At 34.3% G+C, this 23,308-nt stretch overlaps 1 protein-coding gene across 1 annotated transcript in view; it reads left to right on the forward strand.

Annotated features, from left to right (window-relative positions):
• Nucleotides 1-23,308, forward strand: part of ADAMTS19 (ADAM metallopeptidase with thrombospondin type 1 motif 19) — a 137,384-nt gene that overhangs the window by 83,151 nt on the left and 30,925 nt on the right. The window contains exons 9-16 of the mRNA XM_062513086.1: nucleotides 1,851-1,991; nucleotides 2,582-2,732; nucleotides 9,842-9,943; nucleotides 12,638-12,768; nucleotides 14,296-14,465; nucleotides 17,627-17,754; nucleotides 18,458-18,578; nucleotides 20,560-20,640. Coding sequence (XP_062369070.1) covers nucleotides 1,851-1,991; nucleotides 2,582-2,732; nucleotides 9,842-9,943; nucleotides 12,638-12,768; nucleotides 14,296-14,465; nucleotides 17,627-17,754; nucleotides 18,458-18,578; nucleotides 20,560-20,640 — 1,025 coding nt within the window. The remainder of the gene's footprint in view (nucleotides 1-1,850; nucleotides 1,992-2,581; nucleotides 2,733-9,841; nucleotides 9,944-12,637; nucleotides 12,769-14,295; nucleotides 14,466-17,626; nucleotides 17,755-18,457; nucleotides 18,579-20,559; nucleotides 20,641-23,308) is intronic.

The raw sequence follows: 23,308 nt of genomic DNA on the forward strand, positions 1-23,308 counted from the left end.
TAATTGTTTTTTGAAACAGTAAGATCATGGTTCAGCTCAGCACACATTTCTCTGGCTGACTTCACAGATTATTTTGTGACAAAGTCTAGCTTCAAGAATTGCTCTTCAGAGTGAAGGGAAATAATCATAATTAGAGATTACAGGGGTCTTGTAATTTTAATTTTTAAAAAAATTAAATAACATATAAATGTGTTAATTCCACTCTGCATAAATGGGAGCCGTCAGTTGTATAACAAGTTTTGTCAAGATTTTGTGTTGTAAATATTTTAGTTTAAATCCTGTAGTTTATATGGTACTGACATATGAGTATTTTTAAATGACTGTTTTTGTACTATGGAAGCATATAAATTGAAAACTTATAAGCAAAATTTTTTCTTATGTAGTCCACTAGGTCAAATATTATTAGATTTCCTGTGTCTTCCTCCACAATTCCTGTGGGTGAATGTAGGTCAGGCGATACAGACATCTCAAATTCTGCATGTGAGGCAAGAAAGAATAATGAAAGGCAAGTGCAGAGGCACTTCTGTGTAGTTGTTTTTGCCATTCAGGCAGGTCAGGAAGAGACAGAGGCTAAGATGAGAGTCAGACACATTTGCTTGCCTCAGTTACACAGTTTACAGGTAGAAAATTTATCCAATTTATGCAGAAGCTACTGTTCCAGTGCTCCAGACTGTGGGGTGTACACGAGCACTTCTATAGGCAAGGTAAAGCCCTACATGATATTTCCATTCATTTCATTAGTAAACACAAGATAAAGCAAATTGCATGTTTATGTATAATTTGGTCTAGTCTTGAATGGGTTTTGGCATGGAGATCACAGGTGCTGGGAGACAAGCCTTTTTTGCCATTTGCCACTGTGGAATTGTGAAATAAGGAGAAGCATGATGTACTACAGTTTTTGTACAGGCAGTCTGTAAGTAAAAGAATCAACAAAAGGCATAGAGTTTTATTATACCTGAAGTTTTGCTTTACTGCAGGGCAGAGTAATGCTGCAAAATTCCAGCACTACTTTCAATCCAATACTCTGGAGAGTAGTCTCATGCCCATTTGTAAATATCCAAAAACAGTTGAGTGCATTTATTTCTCGTAATATCAGTCAAGCATGATCCATTTAGCTAATTCTAAAAATTTTCATTTTCTTTATTTCTTCTTCCTCTCTGCTTGCTAGTTATGAATGAGAGTGACAGCGAGTCTTCAGTTAAAACAGCACCTTCAGGCAGATACTCAGTAGAATTTTTCATTGCAGTGCCTTGAATGTGAGAACTCCCTGGGATGCATAGGGATGCTAAGTGTTTATAATCAAAGTCAATTTAATTTTTTAATCAGTGTTATTTTTAACAAGAGATGGAAAACACATTTTGGTGTTATTTCTTCCAAGACAATACTTACACATTAAAGTAGTGGTCATTTTACTATTCTATATAATTTCAACCAGTTGGTTCCATGGAGAAAGAAGACAGAATCACTGCCAAAATATTCACTAGTCTTAAAAAATAAGAGTATTTGTCCATTTACAGGAGAAATAGTATTCATTAAACTTGCAATAATTTTGCAGTTCTGAAAATTAAAGAAGTTGTCCAAAATATGTATTGAACTTATTAGAATGCAATATTTCTCATCAAATAAATGCAGCTCCTGCTCCGTCTTTAATTATAGAATTGTCCTCTACACATGGTTCTATGAACTTCTATGAAAGATACAATGGAAAAAATAATCAAAAGAGGTTTCCTATATGTAATATATATGTGAGCTACTTATAGCCCTTTGGAACAGTTTTAACTTACAGAAATTCTGAAAAAGCCTGTTATTTTGCTTTGCTTTGTTTTATTTTTAATAACTTCAAAATTCAGCATGGGGATAAACCACGACAATGACCACCCATCCTGTGCAGATGGTGTCCATATCATGTCTGGGGAATGGATTAAAGGACAGAATCTTGGGGATGTTTCATGGTCTCAGTGCAGCAGGGAAGATCTGGAAAGATTTCTCAGGTATATAATTCAACAAAAGAACTCTTACTGTATGTTATTGAGAAATAGATGCAATTAATATACTGAAATAATAAGTTTTCTATTTTTTTTACTCTTCTGGGATATTTGTTTAGCAAAGTACATCAAAATATTTTAAGTCATCACAGTCTAATATTTGATTTATTAAAATCTGTTTTCAGCAATTACATGGGTTTTTTTATATTCTCATGTCTTAATGTATATGATTATACTTTTATATACTTATATAGACATTTTATATATGTCACTATGTTTACTTGATATTAATATGCTGTGTACTGAAACACTTGGCCTCCAAAACCTTAATTCATTAAGTTTTATGCTAAAATGTTGTCCAGCACTTTTCTGAAATGCTGATCAATTATATTCTCTTTCTGCAAATGTACAATAACAAAACACATTAACTTACAACAAGCATAACTTCTATAAATTTAAACATGAGCAACAGCCCAGTGATGATGAATAAAAAAATTGTAATTGTCCACATATTTCAAATGTTTTACGTAAGTTTATGTTGGTGTGGCAATCAGACCCTTGGATTGCTCAGCATGTGAATCTCTGCATATTACCAGGTCAAAGGCCAGTAACTGTCTGGTACAGACGAGTCCTCAGAGCCTCAATTCTGTGATTATTCCCTCTAAGCTCCCAGGAATGACATACACTGCAGATGAGCAGTGTCAGATTCTTTTTGGACCAACTGCTTCCTTTTGCCAAGAAATGCAGGTAAGGCTGTGTCTGTACTTCAGAGAATGCATCTAATATCTAATTCTTGTGCGAGAGTGGCTTTTGTACGTGTGTTTGATAAAAAGAGAATATAGCACCTTTGAAGTGAGAATTTTACACTTGCTTTCCAAAAATTATTATGCACATATTCACTGTTTTATCTTGTAAGTCTTGCTTTAGGTCTCTGAATATCCTGAAATGTGTTTTATTGATACTTCCCTTGTACTTTAGAAACAGAAGATGTCATAGCTTTGAGACACCTTGTTGCAGCATGTGTAATATTTGCAATTTATTATTTAGGTTCCATTTTATTACAATTTGGGTACTGAACGTCCATTTTCTGACCTTCAGAAGATTATGCTGTGCCTGTGCACACTGTGAGGAGTAATAGTGGTGTTAGCTGGGCTCTCTGCACTCCCAGGAGGCATCTCTGAGCCCAGGAAGAGCTGTACAGTGTCATGACAAGAAGAATTCCAGTCAGTTTGCTGACCTTGTTGTGTGCTGCTGTGGAGTGGTGTCACTATATAAGCTTGAAAAAACAGGTTAGCAAAATTGAACAGGTCTTCATAATTTTATGAGCTAATATTAGCAGACATCTGATTGAAGAAGCAGTTTAAGAATGATGTTACAGAGAAAGGTCATCAACAGGATGAGACTAAACATATTGGATGCCCTTAAGACATTACTCTAGACAAGATGGGAAGATGATATACAAATATATAAAGAGAATGGTGTACAGATTGATAGAGCAGGGACTAGAGGAACATGAAATAAAATTCCATCAGAATCAGTGGGCAGATAGCCTGGAAAGTTTAGGAGTACTAAATAGGAAAATGTAATTCCTTTCTTCTTTAGTTCTTCAGGTCTCTTCCTGCTTTCAGTTTGGACATAGTACTATTTCTTCAGAGACTCTCACTCATAAAAGATTCTCAAAGGAAACATTGCAGTACACAGATGGCTAAGGCATGCTGAGAGTGTTGAAGAGAAAAGGAAAAAAACCCCATAGTTCAATGAATTTTGTTTTAGCTATCTTACTGAAAACATTTTCACTCTGGATATGAACAGTAAATCTCAATGTCACCATTCTACACATATTAATTACCTCCAAGTGCTTTTTAATTAATTTGAACCTGTTTCTTGCTTTTCAGTACATTGCTTTCAACTGAAGGATGTAATTTCTGTTTTTCATTCTCTACAAGCCTGTCTTGAATTAGAAAATGATTGTGTGTTCAGTATTTCTTGTAGGTCTTCAATGATTCTCAAAAGTAATTGAAGAAAGAGACAAACATCCAGATTTTCTGTTGCATAATACATGAATATTCTTTTCATTTTCCTGGACGAATCCCCTTCATATTACCTTTGTTTTGTTCTTATTCATATATTTAAATTCAGATAGTCAAGATGTCCTATGCTTGTTGTTGTTTTTTTCATAGTGAATATTCTTCTTTTGAGATCCTATCACTGAGGTTTCTTTGGTTTACATTATTATTTTAGAAATATTAGGAAAATAATTTAAGTGACTATTGCCAAGGTAGTGTTTAACTGTTTGCACAGAGATTACTTAGGTTCTAGGTGCTCATAGCTAATTGTCCATTTCTAGTCATCTTCAGTCGTGTTCCCCTCTTCTGACAGTCTACATGTAAGAGGACACCTATTAGCTAAATCACTTATTTTCAGCTAAATAAATACATCTGCTTTTTCCTACCTACAGGAGCATTGCTTTATATTAATATTAAATATTTATGCTATTTTATGTTAATATTAAATATTAGTATTACTATACCAGTTAATATTATTACATATAAGTGTAATAATAATTATTAATAGCAATATTTTAATTTAAATCCAAGTATAATGTGGGTTTGCTGTGAAGAAAGAGTATTGTAATGATGTAAGACAATAAAAAAGGCCTATGTTTGTTTCAGCTATTCTTTTTTCTGTTGAGAAACTGCAATTTCATTTTACTTCTTGTCGTAAAATCAAATGTGTTACTTGATGACCTTATGGTCTTAACAGTAAGAAAAAGAGAGCCCCTGTATAGTTTCTGAGAAGAGATCAATGGGAAGAATGTTTTGCAGTTTTTCCAAAGTCCTCTGCAAAACTGGTAGCCCTAATCTGGAAACTGTGTAATGATATGTTGAACCAAGAAATTTTTATAGTGAATTTTTAAGAACCTTAGATCTATTAGAAATGAATAAATGACACGAAGGACAAAATTGAGAAATCATGGTGAGAATAGTGATGTGGAAGAGAATTTTTCCAAAGCTTTCTTCCTGACCTTGGTATAATCACTTTGTTGGTTTTCTTATGTGTTATTTATCTGGAAGCAAAATTCACACTCTTAACTTCCTCCCAACAACAACAACAAAAAAATCCAGGAAACTTGATCCTCAGTTTCTAGACATGAAGAGCTACTTACAGCAAGCTTAGGCACTATGTTCAGATCTCCTTCTTTTGTTCCCTGCTGTGGGTCTTAATTCTTAAGTTAGGGAAGTTTACTGCTAGTCCCATTAGATTTAGAATTTCTAAATAATAGAAATAGCATTTCAATTGTGAAGGGGAAACTCAGAGCAATGTATAGAGCACATCCCAGAGGATAAGGAAGTTGTCCTTTTACATGTTTTTTTTCTATGTATAAAAAGAAAGGAAAAAAAATACTATTGGAATTCAACTAGAACCAAACCATTTAAACTTTCCAGAAATCTTTCATGAGTTCTAGCACATGGACTTTGCAATACCAGCATCATCTAACTGTGAAGCACTGCTACTCAGTAGCTAATTTTATCATCTTCTTCAGGAATAAAAAGATGTTAGATACAAATAACAAATGCATTGAATCTAACCTTGCAAATAATTGCATTTTCCTTAATATGAAGATGACTCAAATTTCTCTGTCTTGATTGTACAGATTATTGTGGTTGCCATTGGAGAAACCAGTGTTTAGAAGATCTTTCTAAACTAAATGCGGTATTTCATTAGTTACTGTATTAATTTATTGCAAGAATTATTTAATTATGCATAGGTAATCAGTTAATATTCTGTGATATCCAGACTACTTCCTTTGATCTCTGTATAGTCTGGCCTACTCTGCCAGTAGCTGGAAGTTTATTGTAGTTATAGTTGTTGTCCGCAGGCCAGGAAATGAGAGAAACACACTCCTCAAAGGTTCATTTAAATGTCACTACATCCAACAATTTATAGCCCAGGATATTTTGAACATGTACTTGCTGAAAAGTTCATGCACTTCAGTAAAACTGTGTGAAGGATAAATTATGAACTATGTCACAATCTTACATTTTTTGAGACTGGAAGGTTAGTGAACAGAGTTCCATACAGCCTTCTACATTAAGCAACTGTGTTTTGTATATAACAGCTATTCAACTAAGAAAACAATTGAGTAATGATGAAAAATATTCCTAATTCTGCAAATATCAGTGGTACAATCAATAGTGCATTTCTGCTGAGATGTAATTTTCTACAGTTGTTATTACTGAGGATTACTTTAGGACTGCACTTTACAGTCGCATTACATGGCAACCTCTGAGAAATACTACTGATACAAATGATATTCCCTTGCTGTCAAGAATTTGTCTTTATTATTTAATTTAATGAATGAAGCAAAGAACTGAAGGAACCACTGAGGTTCTACTCCTGTATTTTCCTAAGTGAGGCCCTCCCACTCCCCTTTCATAAATGGTGACTTTATTTTTTCCTTTTCATCTTTATTTCAAAGACTTTTTTTTTTTAATATCCTAGGCAAAATTTTTGTACCCTGGAAAAGCATGAGTGGATCTCCAGGTTCAAGATTTATGTTGTGTCTCCATGCTCACATTGTAAGGGAGCCAAGTTTGCTTTTATGCCCATGATGTCTCATGCAAGAATGAATTAGATCCTAACATTGTTTCACATAACAGATAGTGACATCATGGTCCGAAAGTAGTTCTTGATGTTTGAAAGGGTTGTAAAACTTGACAATTTAATGCAATTGTTGAACTATTAAATACTGGCTTTTAAGATTAAAGTCCAGGATGTGAATGCTATCTGGTCAGTTCCACTAAAACAGTTCTTGTCATAACACAGCTGTGATCTTTGCAAAGAAGTAGGAGACTGGTTATATTTCATAGTGATTTTTAAGGCATGTCAGGGAATGATCACAATAGAAAGAACAAAAGTGATGGAAATATTATAGTTCTGGTGAAATATCTGTCCTCATCTCAACCACCACATTTTAAACAATCTTGACTTTGCACAAATACTCTTCTAAAATTCCCTTTTTGTCTCTGGTAATTCCTCTCAACTGAAATTTCTTTCCATAGTCTTACATGACTGGAAATGTATCCTAATTCACATAGGCCTGCCTGACTATTTTAATTAAAGAAATCAAAACATACACAAAACCCGCACAAAACTCCAAAGCTGGAGTGAGCTCTGTAATACATTGTGACTTCCATGTTCAGTTTTATAAGATTTTGCTCTTAAAAACTCACAACTAACACATTCTTTCAAAAAAAAAAAAAAAGTCATTTGTGTGTGCTTGGTGATACTTTGTTTTTCAGTGTGCATGCAAAGAAATACTTTACAGACTGTAAGTATTCTAATGTCACAATTATAAGTTTTTAATCTCCAAAGTCTATTCCTTTCCTTGGCTCATCTAGAAAGCTGTGATGGCTGTTGAAATATACTTATCATAGATAACTTGTAAACCTTTGTGAATGTTAGCTTAGCTATCCTTATTTTGATTGAAGAAAGTTTCTTTTCAGAGTAGTAAAGTCCTGGTGTACAAGTCTGTGTCCTCATTTTGGAGGGACTCTAAAATTGACACTGGCCTCCAGATTTCTGTTTGCTTTCAAATCATTCCAGATCTGCTTCATTGCAGGTTGTTAATGAAAACCCCTTATTGTGTATTAGGGTCTTTCCCTGGCCTTATGCAGAAATCCTTAAATGTCAAAACTTAGATGCTGACAGCAATCTCCATATCTCATACCTTTGCAACAGAAATACAGTCTCGACAGTAACTAAAGGGTCTATTTGTCATTTGACTGAAATGAAAAGCCCAGGAAAAAAAACTTAGAAGTAAACCACCAATTTTAGTAATTTCATAACTCCTTTTTCTTGGGTTGGGGAATTTTAAAGTTTGCTAATATTGAGTGCTTATTTTAGCAGTTGGTGAAGCGAATGTTTTTAGAATACAGTTCACTTAAAGCCCAAAGTACTTTCTATCTGGGGAAATTAGATCATGGTTCATACTGAGGTGGTATACAAATGTTTGTAGAAACATACAGATCTATAAAATGCACATTAGCAGGCAAAGGGTGTTGATCTGATTTTCTTGATTTAGTTTACATGGTTCAAGTACGTCTCTGTGTTTAGGTACCCAAAATACCCCAAACCCTGTAAATCTGACTTAATGCCTCTCTATATTTAGAACAATTGTTTCTAGATTTGTAAAGAACTGTGTTGCAAGCCATTCTGCAATCATATACAAGTAAAATTAAGCATACAATCAAAGTGTTGCGAGGGAAAAAAGGGACTATATACTTAATGTATATAAAGGAAAAAAAGTATACACAAGGAAAAATTTGCCTGTATTTTTTGAAAACTTGGATAAATATGGGTGCCTTTTCCATCATTGTATTCACTCATAAATGATGATTTAAACATATGAAAAAAAAATATTAGGACCATTAAATTAACATATATTTTTGCGGAGTAGTTCCAACAGTATGTCTCTCATTTCCTACTTGGTATGGAAGCACCTTCTCATGAACATCTGATACTCTATCTCATCCACTATTGTCATCATCTACATTGTTTAAAAAAACAATGAACAAGAACAGAAATTAGAGTTTGTTACTTGCAAAATGCTTGCTGAACAGGATAGATCTTCTGTAGTTGTTTTTTGGAGACATACATAAGCTGGTTGTTGTGTTGCTAGCTCAGCTTCATCATAAAACTGTTACAGGACAAATCAGATGTTGAGTGTGACTGCTGCCATCCTGTCTCTTGTTTCTGTATAATGCTTCAGACTTGTACAATCTTTTATTTTTTTTTCTTTTTTTGCTGATTGATGTTACAGACATTATTGCATGTAGGGCTCCCCATGGAACTGCTCTGTTCCTTGGTTCAGACACAATCTTTTGTTGAATTATGTTTCGTCTGCTTTTAGTCTTTTTTTCAAGGTAGCATAAGATTTATGACGTGTTATTCATGCCTAGTGTAAAAGGCAGAGAGACTCATACTGGTGTACCAATATAACAAATAATTTCATTTAGAAAAAGCAGGTCTTCTGGTAGCCCTGGTTTAAAAAATCCATCTGTTCTTTATCTTTTATCCTGCTTGTAGCACCTCCCCCTTTCCTGATCCTCTTGCCCCACTTTGGGCAGTATACATTGTGGAGATCACCGTGCATATGCAGTTATACTCAGGCCACAGCTCAGCCCCGTGTGACCTCTCTTCACTTCCACATGATTTATTGTTAAGGGGAGCAGACAGCGAGGAGAATGCAGTCCTAACTGAAAACCATGGGAGAAGAAGGAGTTTTTAGAGAAAAATAGGGAAAGCTGCCAGGGAAATTCGGGAAATGTGAGCCAGCATCCTGCAAGGCTGGGTTTTCTTTTGAGTAAAGTAAAAACTCTTTTGTTCTGATACTTCAGAGGGCTTTTCTTTAAATCTCTAAAATTTGTGACTGACTTGCACTCCTGTCATGTCCCTTCTCTTCTTTCCAGCAAAAATATTTCATTTGTCAGGTAACTTTGTGTCTTCTTTGTGGAGATCAGGTTCGATGGCTTTTGGATTTATTTTTTTTCCTAGAGTAATAAATGAATTCTAGAGGAAATATAAATCACTGAAGAGCATGACAACAGCAGTCATTGGGGTAGCACAAACAAGAGGGTTCTGGAAGTCCTAGAGAACCATGATTTTTCAAAGTCTAAACAGGTTCTGCCCACTTGGGTTTTTTTGCTTAAACGTATGTTTAAATGTTTAAATGTATAAATGTTTAAATGTATTTCAGTACCATCAAACTAGTAAATGGAGACATTAGTGGACTGCATGCAGAAAATAATTTTGCATGAGATAGATTTTGTGCTTACTCTTTGTTTGGTTTTCAGCATGTCATTTGCACTGGGTTGTGGTGTAAGGTGGACAGTGAGAAGGAATGCAAAACTAAACTGGATCCACCAATGGATGGAACAGAGTGTGACACTGGAAAGGTATGCCTCTGGTGGAAAAGCAGTATCAATTATACTGAACACCTAACATTTAAGGAAACAAACTGAATAGATCTTTGTGCTTCTTTAAAGTTCCTACTTCCCTCAGTTATTATAAAAATAAACTACAGTTGAATGTATTATATATTTTATAATATACTTACAATAAAACCATTTCCTTAAAACCAGTGAATTAAGAAAAGGTTAGCCAAAGAGACAGATGTTTTAATATTTAAACTGTTTTATTTCAAATTCTTTCTCATTTTGTATCACATTTATGAATAGAATGCAATTTTTGCTCTTCCAGCTGTAAATAAAAACTTAAGATTTCAAATGCACAGAGTTCTCAGCTATGATTTAAGATTTAGAAATAATCTCTTTGAAAGAATAAATACAGATTGTTGTTAAAATCTTTCAGGATAGTTTTATCAAGAAATATTTATAATGTTACTGCATGTAAAAGGGTGACAAATCCCATTAAAAGCATGCCAACTAATTAAATGATCACCCAATTCAGTTAAAATTACATAAATTGTCTCCTTCAAGAGCTTTCCAGTTAAAATTATTTGTAATCTTTATATATATCTGTAAATGAATATAAATAACCTCAAGCAGAAAACAAAGAGCATACATATGTCTTGGGATTTTCAAGATATTGTGCTGACAGACATTTCCCACAGGACTGATTTACTCTTTGAGTCACATTACATTCAATAGGACTCTCGTTATTGTCATAAAATCAAATCAGTCAATTAATATAAAAGGTTCAGATAATATAATCTTGCATGCTAAAGAAAAACCAGGTTGTATTTCTGATCATATCTCTAAAATAATGACAATTGCTTCAATATTTTAATTCTGATAAAGTTTGTAGTTGATACTGTCTGAAGAAAATATCTGGAAAGTAAGGGACATGTGTTTTGTTTGCTGTCACATTTTTTACATTGTGACTGGCCTGCCCATGCTACGGAGTAAGAAAGCAGAACTTCTTATGATGATTACCCAGAATTACTGATGGTAATTAAAACAGCTTATTGAGCCAGGCTACAGAGACAACTTATTTATGTATAGCAGTAAAAGACTAAGCAGACATCACCAACACATTGCAGGGGATAAGAAAGAATTATTCTTCTTGTTTGCTTTATTGTCTGAGATTAGGTTTAGGTTACACAAATCACTAGCTTTGGGGTTTTTTTATTGGTATTGTGGAGATGAAGTATTGCTGTCTTTTGCTCCTCTTAGGATCTTAGGAAGTGATGGAAATATAATTTGCATAGCTTGTCCTACTTGATTGGAGTTTGAGTCAAGGATTTATAAAAATCCCTTAGACTGCACAGAGGGTAGATGCTATCTTGATCAAAAAATCCGTATTTTATCTGAAGCAATAACTTTAAATGTGTATGAGCATTTCTGGTTTGAAACATCCAAGAGCTTTACAAAATTTATAGTTTCTTGTTGTAAATCTAATATAAAGATGGAACGACCCTACATGAAGACTTTTTAAAAGCAGAATAATTATGCCTTCCTTGTGACATGATGATTTAAAGGAGAAAATTAAGATCAATTGATCAGTAAAGACCAGTTTCAAACTCTAGGTGAAAAGGTTACCAGATAAAGGTTTAGCACCAACAGTAAAAGTTACAGAAGTGTGTTCTAAAAGAAACAGAAGTCTTTATCAACTGCGTTAGTGACCCCATTTGTTTTGATATAAATACTTGTTTGTGAAGTCTGTTATCCATTGATAAAAGTGATTCACCAACAGTTCAGAATGAAAAAAGATATTAGTTAAATTACAGGTGTTAATGGCATTAAGTGATCCTTGTCTGCTTTGTAATTGCTGGATCACTGCATCATGAAATTGTTAAGGCTGGATAATACCTCTACTTCCTAATGCATGTGGCAGATATTAAGTTGGTATAATTTGATAAAGCACTAATTTCTGTAGAGTTTATGATGATTTGTGCAAGATATGGACCTTGGTTACAGAACATAACAATAGCAATTGGATCTTTTTGAGTGAGAAATTGCACATTTCTTGGGAAATGATACACACGTGTAAGATCATTGAATTTATTATTATTATTTTAATAAATGCCAGAAATTCTCTAGACTTTCTCACCACTAGCTTTTTGAAGCTTCCATTTTATCTTTGAATACAAGTGGTGAATAAAATCTCACTTTCCCTATTACTTGTAATACATCTTTCTATTGAAATTGTCACTGGATAATGAGGGACAATGAAGTTCCTGCTGGTGGGAACTGTCATACTGAAGCAAGCAAGTCCTGAGAACAGCCCTGGACACTGTGCTGTGATCATCTGCATAATTCAGCTGGACAATGACCCCTGCAATAGGTTTGGGCCGGATCCTAAAGTGATTTCTTAGGCAGTGCCCAATCTAAAATGAAGGCAGAAAGAGTAGTGTGGATACAATTTCTAGGAGATACCGTTCATTGGTGTAAGTAAGGGTACTTACTTTTGAAGTTGTGAACAACCTGAAACCTGCTCCTTGGCCACTGAACCAGAGAAAAGTCTCTGGCTGTTGCATTTGGAGAGCTCTAGGCAAAAATACATCTGGCTGATATGAAAACTACATTTTGAATGAAATGTTTATGTTGTGCTTCCTGTGTTCTCGTGGAGAAGTGAATTGTTTTGCATATGCCTTGATTTATTTACCTAAGAGCTGAATTTTCACCTAGTGGTGTAAGGCTGGAGATTGTATCAATCGGACCTCTTTCGTGGAGCATGTGGAGGGGGAGTGGAGCGCATGGAGCACCTGTAGCCGTACTTGCAACACTGGAATCAGCAGTCGACAACGCAAATGCCCTGGGTAAAAAACAGTTCAGGTTTCTGTTGCTGTTCACCAGAATTTCTGTACAAAATTTACATGAGTACAGGAGCCCATGAAGAGACAGTTGGCCTGTACCTAAGCCATTAATACTTTATGAATACTGAAAAACACTTAGAAGAATGGGTATTTCAGGTACTTTACTGCATGGCAACACTATTTTTCATCTTTTCTGCTTCTGTCAAGACCCTAGATAATATTAATGGAAGGAAAAAACTCCCTTCTTAAACTTTGCCTGAAGGAGCGACAGGAACTTAAATTCAGTTTCTGACTTGCAGATTGTCACTGTAATTCTAGTCTTTAAATTCTTTAACTAGAGAAGATTGACTTCTGTGTCTCATCTGGAGAACCAAGGAAAGTTTTAAAAAGAGATCTTTCTGCCAGTTTCTCAGACATTTAGGTAGACTATCTGGAAACAGAATTCAGATTGCCCATCTTTTGAAAATTGAATCCTCCTGCATTTGGGAATAAGGGAATTTTTACTTTTGACTTGAATGAAATTTGTTTTACTATCTCTCAGTGACCAGCTAAAAGGTATTTTCCTTTTAATTGCTCAGTACCTGTTCAATTTTTGTGGGTCATTTATACACCAAGTGAAAAAGAAAAGAAAGTATTGGCATAGGAAATGGAAGAGAGTATAGTAATGAGGGCAAATATAGGGAAAACTAAACCAGAGTGGATAAGAGTCAAGCCAGTGTTTTTTAAAAAATGAAAATACAAAGGGGAAAATGAAGAATTATGATAGACAGTATAGCAGATTTTGGGATAAAATAGACAGGGGCTTAAAAGAAGATAAATTTGCATAAAGAATTTTGAAGAAAAGTTGGATGTGGCTGTACAAAAGCATGGGGGTTTAACAGAAATTTTGATGCGAAGAATTCTTCCATAATTCTTGCCATCTAAACACAACTTTCAGCTGCATACCTTAAAGCTATTTCTGGAATTTATGGATGTCTTAATTAATTAAGATGCTCATTAATTCATTTTTCCAGGGAAGGTTCCAAATCACTCCAGTTTCTGCAGTTCTGTCTTCTTTTGCATTTGTTTGTTAGGACCTGCAAGCACAACTGGAGTGACCAAAAATAAACAGAGCATTTGTCTGAACCCTGTAACACCACATTCAGAGAAAAAGGAGGTAGCAAATCTGTAGGTGTTGTTTCCTTTCAGTAGCCCCTTTGGCTCCCAGATAGAGAAAAATCATCTCAGCTATATCAAAACTGCACCTGAGGTTCTCCTGCCTGAACTCCTACTAGTCCTAGTGCTTTCTTGGGGCTAAGTGTAAATTATGGCTTAACACCCATCACTCCTTACATATAATGCAACCAGTACAAAGAGAAGGCAAACATGTTTTGTTCTGTGACTTCAATTTTTCATGCCTGATTTCTGAATGCTAAGTGTCAACAAAAAGGCCTGCTATTTTTAATTTGTGTCTAGCATAAGTAAACTATGCTGTAAGTTTGACAAAATACTGCCAACAGTAAAGGGTTATATTTATGCCATCTTTTCTAGTTCAGGCCTTGAAGGAGAGTGTCATGGGCCCACAATGCAGTATAGGGTATGTGAAAATCCTTCTTGTCCTGCTGGTGTGCCTGCCTTTAGGGACTGGCAGTGCCAAGCTTTCAGTGTCAGATCTTCATATCAGAAACATGTGCACCAGTGGCAAGCTGTCATTGATGATGGTAAGTGTAAACCACCTCCCTTGTTCTTATAACCTGCTTATATGCCTTGTGGCTTGTTGATATTGTTGTTAATCAAGAAATATACAGTTAAAACTAAAGCAAACAAACAATACTCAAGCCCAGTATTTTTGGTAAGTTATTTTAATTTCATAGACAAGATCTTGTGGTACTTTTGTATGCTCTAGAATATTTTGGGGTTTGTTCCTATTTCATTTGTCATTTGTTACGGGAATAACTACATTTGAATGAAAACAAAGTCAGCTTTTTCCTTTTTTGTCAGAATTATAGTATGAAGTGATTCAGAAATGCAGCTTTCTAGAGCAATCATCATTAGACATGCATGTATCAGGGGGTTTTTTTGTTGTTTTTTTTTTCCTACAAAGCCAAAAAGACAATGCAAATGTTGTGAGACTTTGTTTTTGTGGAGGGAGAGAACGTCTAGCTTAGCATTGTGAGTGTTTCACATTTGATTTGGCAGCAATGTGTAGATAATGTATGCTGTAAACTTCAGTAAGATTTCTATAAATCCGAATACCTATTGCAAAGTCCTGGCATACTGTATGCATGCTTCCATGCAACAAACTTGCTTGCATACCATGTCATTAAGAAAACGCTCAAGTGTGAGTAGATATAGCAAGATCAGACTTACATTATCTGCACCAATAATGTTGGTGTAAAACATCAGGAAAACAAATCCCCTCTTGCTAGAAAAGTGAACAGTAATTTCTACCCCGCTGATTTTTCTGTGATTTTTTTCTGTTTTAATTTATTTAAACTAAAAACAAATGAAAAAAAAGCACAACAAAAACACAGTTATGAAAACAGTTGACTCGAGAACTTCACAAAATCATAGCAAGCCATAATAAAGAAAACCCTAGAAAGACACAGTAGTACTGTGAGTGTGTGTTATCAAATTTTAAGGAGTTCATTACTGCAAATTTTTTTTCCTGTTGAAACAATTTATCAGAAAACATTTGAAAGCATAGAAGATGGTTTTGATGTCAATGTATTAAAATATATGCCTAACTCAAGAAGGTGGTTTTCATTTCTTCTAAACCTTTTCTCAAGGTGCCAGAGGGAAAACTTGTGGTACTATTTCCATCAGGCTTATATGTTAGCTCATTTCATTATAAAAAGAACTCTCTCCAACTATTACATAGGTGCTTATAAAGTAAATTAGTTTTGTTTTGCTTTACTAAATTTTGTTTTAGCACAGGAATACATGATTTGTTTAAGTCTGTCTTCGAATAATATAATTTCATTCAGATGAAAAAATCTTGACACTCTTCTGTGCCATGTTAATGAGTACAGATGGTTGCTTTCATCTACCTTCATTCTGAGTGATCCTGTTATCCTGTTATCTGTTATCTTTACCTCAGGGGTAAAAAAGTGGACCAGCCAGAGAGTGCCTGTATCCCAGTATACATTGTTCTCAAATTCTTAACTGTTTGCTCTCTTAGTGGACACTAACAGTGCACCATGTCCAAAATAGTTGCTGTATGAGATCTCCTGTCATCTGTTGACGTTGTCCAGTGTTGTTTAGTTGCTGTCTCTTTGAGTTCAATGTCTTTAAAATAGTGTTTAGGTCATCAATTATGTATTCCTTTCAAAAATGCTGATACATGCTTAAAACCCCCAGGGAACTTTGAGGTTACTATTTAAGTGGTATAACTGGAATGCAGAGGGCACAAATTCAGGCAGCTTTTTAGCTGGAGATAGCTTGTGTCTGACTAGCTTCACATGTTGGTAGAAGAGATCACATCTGGTCCTCTAGTGATACCCTGAGGCTCTGTCAATTTTAGTAATTTAAATGTGCCCAGACCACTCTCTGTTGTGTAAGTCAGCTGGCACAAAACTCCTCTGTCTGTACTTTTTCTACTCTTTTGCATGCTGAAACTACTTTTTTGAAGGCAGTCCTTTGCAGATGGCAATTTCCAGTCTAGACTGAACTGGTGCTAGTTAGTGCATGCAAAAAACTGCAGCATAGACTATTTTACAGTTCAGCTGTATAGACAGTAGAATTCCAGTGCCCCTGAATGTTTCCTGGAACTGTTTAATTTACTAATAAAAATGCACTCCAGGAATCTAGAAGTCAGTATGAAGTCAGAGTGGCATAGACTGTGTCCAAGTGAAATCAGTTTCAGGTTCAAGATTGACTTTTATCCTTTTAAAAATCTGCAACAGATTTAGGAATAAGTTCTGAGTCAGTATGTTTGTGAACAAAAATATGAAAAAATCCTGTCATTTTGTGCTCAGTTGACAATTCAGAAGAGACTTCGTTTCTTTTATTCACTATTATTTTCACAGTGGTGAAATAAGCTTCATTGTTTATAAATGTGGCTATTAGGAATACTTGGATACATAGGATATTACTACATTTTTATGCTCTTTCATAATTAGAAATTATTTACAGAATGTTTGAGAAATTTAGTAGAAAATTGCTTGAACTTCATAAAAAATGTAGTGAATGTTTCCAGGGGTCTTTTTTTTTGTTTGTTTTTGTTTTTTGTTTTGTTTTGTTTGTTTGTTGGTTTGGTTTTTACTTGTTTGTTTGGCATTTTTTGTTTGTTTTTGTTTTGTTTTGTTTTTTGTTTCTTGGAGTTTTTTGTTTGGTTTTTTTTTTGTTTGGTTTGGTTTTGGTGCCTTTGGTTTTTTTTTTGGTTGGTTGGTTGGTTGGTTGGTTGGTTGGTTGGTTGGTTGGTTTTTTAATGTGAACTTTGTAAATTTATATATTTTTATTCCCAGGGTGTGTCAGTATCTTCATGTTTTTTTCCTTGACCTGCACAGTTATAAAGGCTGGAATGTGTTAAGTTTCTTTTTAAACCCATATTTATGATCTGCCAAAAATATAGGAGAATGAAAGTATAGATTACAACCAAAATATTCCAACAGCTTTAATCTGTATATTTTTAATTACAACAATGAGCATGACATGAGTACTGTGTAGGCCAAGTTTATAGCAGGAGCATGCTCTAGGAAGAAAAAACCTCAAGTTTTTCAAACAGCTAAGAAATGAATCAAAATCTTTGTTTTCCCTGTGTCCAAGATAACTGCTTATGCTTCTTAAGCATCAGTTTTAACAACAGTGTTGAGGATAATTCTGTATTTCTAAAGTTACCGTTCTCTAATAATGTATGTTTTTCCATCCATTGCTGCTACAGAAAAGCCATGTGCTTTGTTCTGTTCACCGGCTGGAAAGGATCAACCTGTTCTTCTAACAGAAAAGGTGATGGATGGGACTTCCTGTGGCCAGCATGGGCTCGATGTCTGTGCAGATGGTAGATGCCAGGTATGAATTGCTTGTTTCGAACTTGGATATACAGTAATGGACCAAGCACACACATGTTAAGACTTTAAAAGGTTTTTATTTCATATCAAGCCTTCATATATTAACTTTATTGCTGTTGTCAAGCTACCCCTGATACTAATTCATAGAAATGTGTCTAAGAGTAGCACAGTGATGCTTGAGTAAACTTAATTTGTTTTAAATTGAATGCTTGTTAGCAAAACACATATACAATTGACATATTTTAGACCTGTTTATGCCCTATTCAGAATAAGTCCTTAGGCTGATATGAATGGTATTTTACTATTGTGGGCATAGCAAAGAACCATCCATATTTTGAGTAGAAAGCAGGGGAGGCACATTGCATTCTCTTAGTGGGAAGGCCTGTGGGGTGTGTGTTGCACAGTGAGTCTGATGTGCCACAGGTCCCACCAGGAGATGGGAATGCAGTTGTGTTTCTCTTGCAGAGCAGCTGGTAGAGTTAGCCAACCACATAGGAAGAGGGAATGCAGCAATCTACATAAAGTCACAGGGGATTTCTCTATGGGACAGATCTCTGCCGTGGGTTAGTGCAACCCTCATTCTCAGCAGGGTTGGGTCATGCTGGCCAGGCACCCATGCAGAAGGGTGAGGTACCTGATACTGAAAGCAACTTTATTAAAAATGTGGGCTGTGTCTCAATAGCTTTTGTTTTCTTCTCCCACAGAAATTTGGGTGTGATGGTATATTAGGATCTCTGGCTCGTGAAGATCATTGTGGTATATGCAATGGTAATGGAAAGTCATGCAAAGTTATTAAAGGTGATTTTAACCATACCAGAGGAGCAGGTAATGTCTGTTTGTTTATTTCAGGTATTAAGGAAACCAGTGGCTTTTTGATTACATGGAACATTGGGAAATTTAAAAAGCTGTATTTCTTAAAATTATGCAGATCCTCAAAAGAACTTCAGATCTAACTTTTTAAAGATGATCAGACATTGAGGATAAAAATGCATAAGTATTTAAAATTTGTTGCAAAAAATATTGCACATTATTTCATTTGCAAAATAAAGGAAATATCTTAAAATAAGATGCACTCTATTTTATAGGATAGACTGATTTTAAAGGATATGAGAAATTAGGTTTATATTTTTAGCAAATAGTGTAAATTCTTTTAGTGTTTAGATTAATTTAGTGTTCTTCAAAATAAATATCCAAATTATGATTTTTTATCTAGAGTAATGTTACTAAACTAAGCCAGACAGTGAAAAATCATAAAGCTGAGTGTATGAAGAAGACTAATACCTCTTTATTACTGATTATTTTATAATAATAATAACATCTAACAAGCCAATAGATTTTTATAATGCAAAATAAAACATGAGATATCCAAATGCTGCTCTTATCTGTCCTGTGAATGGGAATAACTTACTGGCTCAAATACAATAATGTTCACAGAGTAGAGAATTGAAATCCTAATAATGTGAATCTTGCACAATGTATACAAATATTTTCTTTGAAACAGCATTTGACCAATTATCAACATTTGTCATTGCACTTTCAGTTTCTTGAGTAGAAAATGTGCAGAATTTAGAAGCGCAACAAAAATACTATAATTAGAAGCAGACAGCATATCTTTGGGAAAAAAAAGGACTTCAGTGGATTTTAGACTGAAGTATAGTACTTTAGGAAAGAGAGGAAAGTTAGGCATAGTCTTCAAATGTTTATGTCTGGCCCTCTCAAGCGGAATGTAAGACAAAGCAAGGATTCCAAACCAGATGAGTCTGGAGGACTACAAGATATAAAAAAAGGCAAAGAAAGTTCCTGCTAATAATATCACATTATGTCAGCTCTGTGCTATTGCTAATGTGAATATCCACGCACTTTCAAGTTTTTTCAGGGTGCTGTGTAAATCCTCAGTATTGTGGTATTGCCATCTTAACACCTGTGTAAGTTATTTTCCTCCTCAAGAAACTGTAAGCAATATTTAGAAAGAGTTACTAACTCTTACAGAAATGAAAGATGCTGATTTAATTTTCAGATTTCACAATTATTGAAAAAGTGTTGTAAATGCTAAGTATTTTGGTGTAGAATATCGCATAGCTACACATAATAAAATATGGGTAAATTTTTTCCCTTTGTGAAGTTTACCTGAATAATCTAAAATATATGTTTATTTATTAATGACATTCCTGCTTGCACTGTAGTTTCCACTTGCATTGCCTTTTCACTGCATTTTACTTAAAGCAATTAGTTCAACATCCTCTCTTAGTCCACCCTATCAAGAAACAATCTCAATTTGAAGCAAATAGTTAATAAGTAGTTTTCAAAACCAAAGCAAATCATAACAGGGTTTGAATATGTTTAACCAAGGAGGAGATGGAGCAAAAAATACATAAAACAAACTAAAAGCTAAGCAGTGGAAGGATGCTTAGGTTTTAGTGCCATAACATTTGTCTTTACATGCTGAGTGAAGTTGGAATTCTTTTATACTCATCTGGTGGCCATGATGACACTGAGCTACTTAGGCAGAAATAACTTCACCTGCTCCAGCCACAGTCTCCAAGCTTAACTAATTAACATATCAAGATATGTTTCACTGTGCTGTACTGTTTTAATTCTGTAGTATTGTATCTATGTTACATATAATGCACAGTTCCAGAGCTTTTTTACAATTTTGCAAGAATCTTCAAATTATTGCTATATAAATTACAACTTGCTACGCTTAAAAAGCAAAATAGGGGAGAAGAGATGAGAAAACATACAAGATATACTTTTCTATGCTTTTCTGTTTTTCCTTTTAACTTGGGACATGTGGTCTCTTGTTTAGGTTATGTGGAAGCTTTGGTGATACCTGCAGGAGCAAGGAGAATCAAAGTTGTGGAAGAAAAACCAGCTCACAGTTATTTAGGTAAAAATTATATATGTTTTAGTGCTAATGTCCTGTTTTTCTCAACACTTAAAAGTACCAGCTAAACATGCTTTTGTCATTGAACAAAGCTCTGAGTAGAAAAATAGATCTGTGAAGAACTTGTCTAAGGAACTGAACAAATTATTACAGAACCATTTCTCATATAGGTATTCTTTTGGACTTTTGTCTCATCTTCTTTAGAGAATATTTTTTGCTCTGTATTTAGATTATGTAAAAAAATGTCTATTCATATTTGCAAATTTTCAATTTTTCAATGGAAAGCACATCAAAACCACTGAAAAGAATTTTATGCTCAAGCATAAAATAATTTGTGCTCAAACAACAAGAAGACACTGGCCAACATAAAGCAGTTCACTAACAAACAGAAGTTCCAAAAGTAGACTGAAAAAGCAGAAAAGTACGTATTTCCAGTATTTTGAAATGTCTGAGTCTTCTAATAGACAAACATAAATCACAGTGATTTTTTTAATTTAGTTTTTCCATTTAAGTGAAATTAGTTTTCATCGATTAAACAAAAAGTGTTTATCTTTTAATGAGGTCTAAGGAAGTTGTTTAGGAGAGTACACTTTGTCACCATTATTGTTACAGGGTTTAAACGAATATATGAAATATCATAATTGGTATTGCTTTCTGTAGTGCTTAAATTTAAATTGAGAGAGATGCAGTATGAGAAATAGGACAATGATATGAAAAATTCCCTCTTTTGGTCACTGTTCTTAGTTATGTTCATAAGTAATATCTACATTTCAAGAAATGTCTGAGTATTCTCAGTACTTCCATTGAGAGAATGTTGAAGATGATGAATCTTAATTTTGACAGTTTAGGTTACAAGTGGGTGACTGCTGTTTTGCCTTGAGGCCTGCACCTTCCAGGGTGGTTTAGAGATCTGGAATATTTAATTGTTCCCCAATGAACCAGATGTGGATGTGTAAGAAAAGTGTTAAAACAATAACTGAAATTTGTCCTTCTGTTGATGTATGTGGACAATAGAAATACTATTATTTATTTATTTATTTATTTATACTATTATTTATTAGTATTTATATCTAATGTAAAAAAAAAAAGAAAAAGAAAGCTGGCATTGCACTTAGGAAAATTTATTCCTTCTTCATGAGTAGCAAACTGTTTAACCCTTACCCCACAAAAGGCAAAAAGAATGAAATGCTTTTTATGGTTTTTATGCTCATGAAATAGTCATGGTGCTCATTCGTGGAAGTTGACAATTAGCTCCTAGTTGCTTGTTACTTTAATTTTCTTTTCATTAATTTTACTGGTTTATATCTGAATGAGAAGCAGCCAGTATTTCTGTGCAGTATTGTTTATTGAGCCCTACGCTTTTTTTTTTAATAAGCGTTTGTAAGGACGCAGTAACAGTTCCATTGCCATATCTTGAATTAAAACCTGTGTTGTTGCACCTTTTTTTTAACTAGGACAAGGTATTTAAATTTTCTTCATTTATAGGTTATTTTGAAAGCATCGAGATCTGAATTGCAAAGGAATAGTTTTTGAATAGGCATAGCATAATAAAAGTTTTGGGGTGAGAACTTAAGTCTTTAATCTTAGAAACAAGTTTCTTCACTATACTGTTGTCAAAAATATAAAAGGTAAAACAGATTAAATTCTTTCATGTTTCTGATTGGTTTTCTATTTTATAGTTCTTTATGCTAATTTTATGTGGCACCATACTTGGTTCTGTACTTGAAATTAGTCAATACAGGCCAACACTATTTTGTTTTACTAATTGTCATAAGCATATTTTAGGACAAGGTTTGGAGACAACATAGCTCACTGTACAACTAATAATTGTGTAATTGGGGATAAAGGGTAAACACGGCGTATTCCAACATACACTAGTAGCTGTTGCTTAGAAGGCAATTTCAACTGGAGGAGAATTTGATCCTTGTTATACAGCCCAGGTCAAATACAGAAGGAATCAAAATACAATGCCCTTCTCTGGATTTACTTGATAGTCAGGAAGCAGAATCATTATGATGTGGAAACTGCAGTGATTTTGCTAAATTGATTAGTAGAGCTACAGCCCACAGTAGCAGCATCACTGGATAATTGTGCTGTTGAACAAAGTATTCGGAGCAGATGTCTTCTTTGTGTAAAGTCTTTCTCTTATTAGTACAGTATTTAGGAGTGGGAATTTTATGTAGCAGTATAGTGGGGGGGAGAGTGTTTATTTAAGAAAAGAATATTTCCTAAAGCATAAACTAACTAATTTTTGAGCTAAAAATTATTATTTTTAGATATTTGTTATTCATTTTTGAAGACTGAATTAGCAGTGATAACATTTTTGAGACTTGGTTCACTATCAGATACTTAAAAAAATATTATAAGAACAGCTATAAAAAGTTTTTTCAAACATTATCTAGATTCCTGTGGCATAATACCTTTTCAGTTGCTAAATTTTCATTTATATTTGGCAAGTGTTGCAAGTTTTCAAAAAAAAAAATTAATATAGAATATAAAAAGGAAAATTGAAATACTTCTGTCTTAGAAGCCCTAGGCTTTGAAATTTGAGAGCTCATTCATGAGACACTTGAATAACAGCATGACACATCCAGGCTTTATAATGAATTAACGTGATGCATTAGTGGAATATAACTGTAGAAATTACTTACAGTCCTAACCCTGAAATTCT

Source organism: Cinclus cinclus, chromosome Z (genome assembly GCF_963662255.1).
Source record: "Cinclus cinclus chromosome Z, bCinCin1.1, whole genome shotgun sequence".
NCBI lineage: Eukaryota > Metazoa > Chordata > Aves > Passeriformes > Cinclidae > Cinclus > Cinclus cinclus.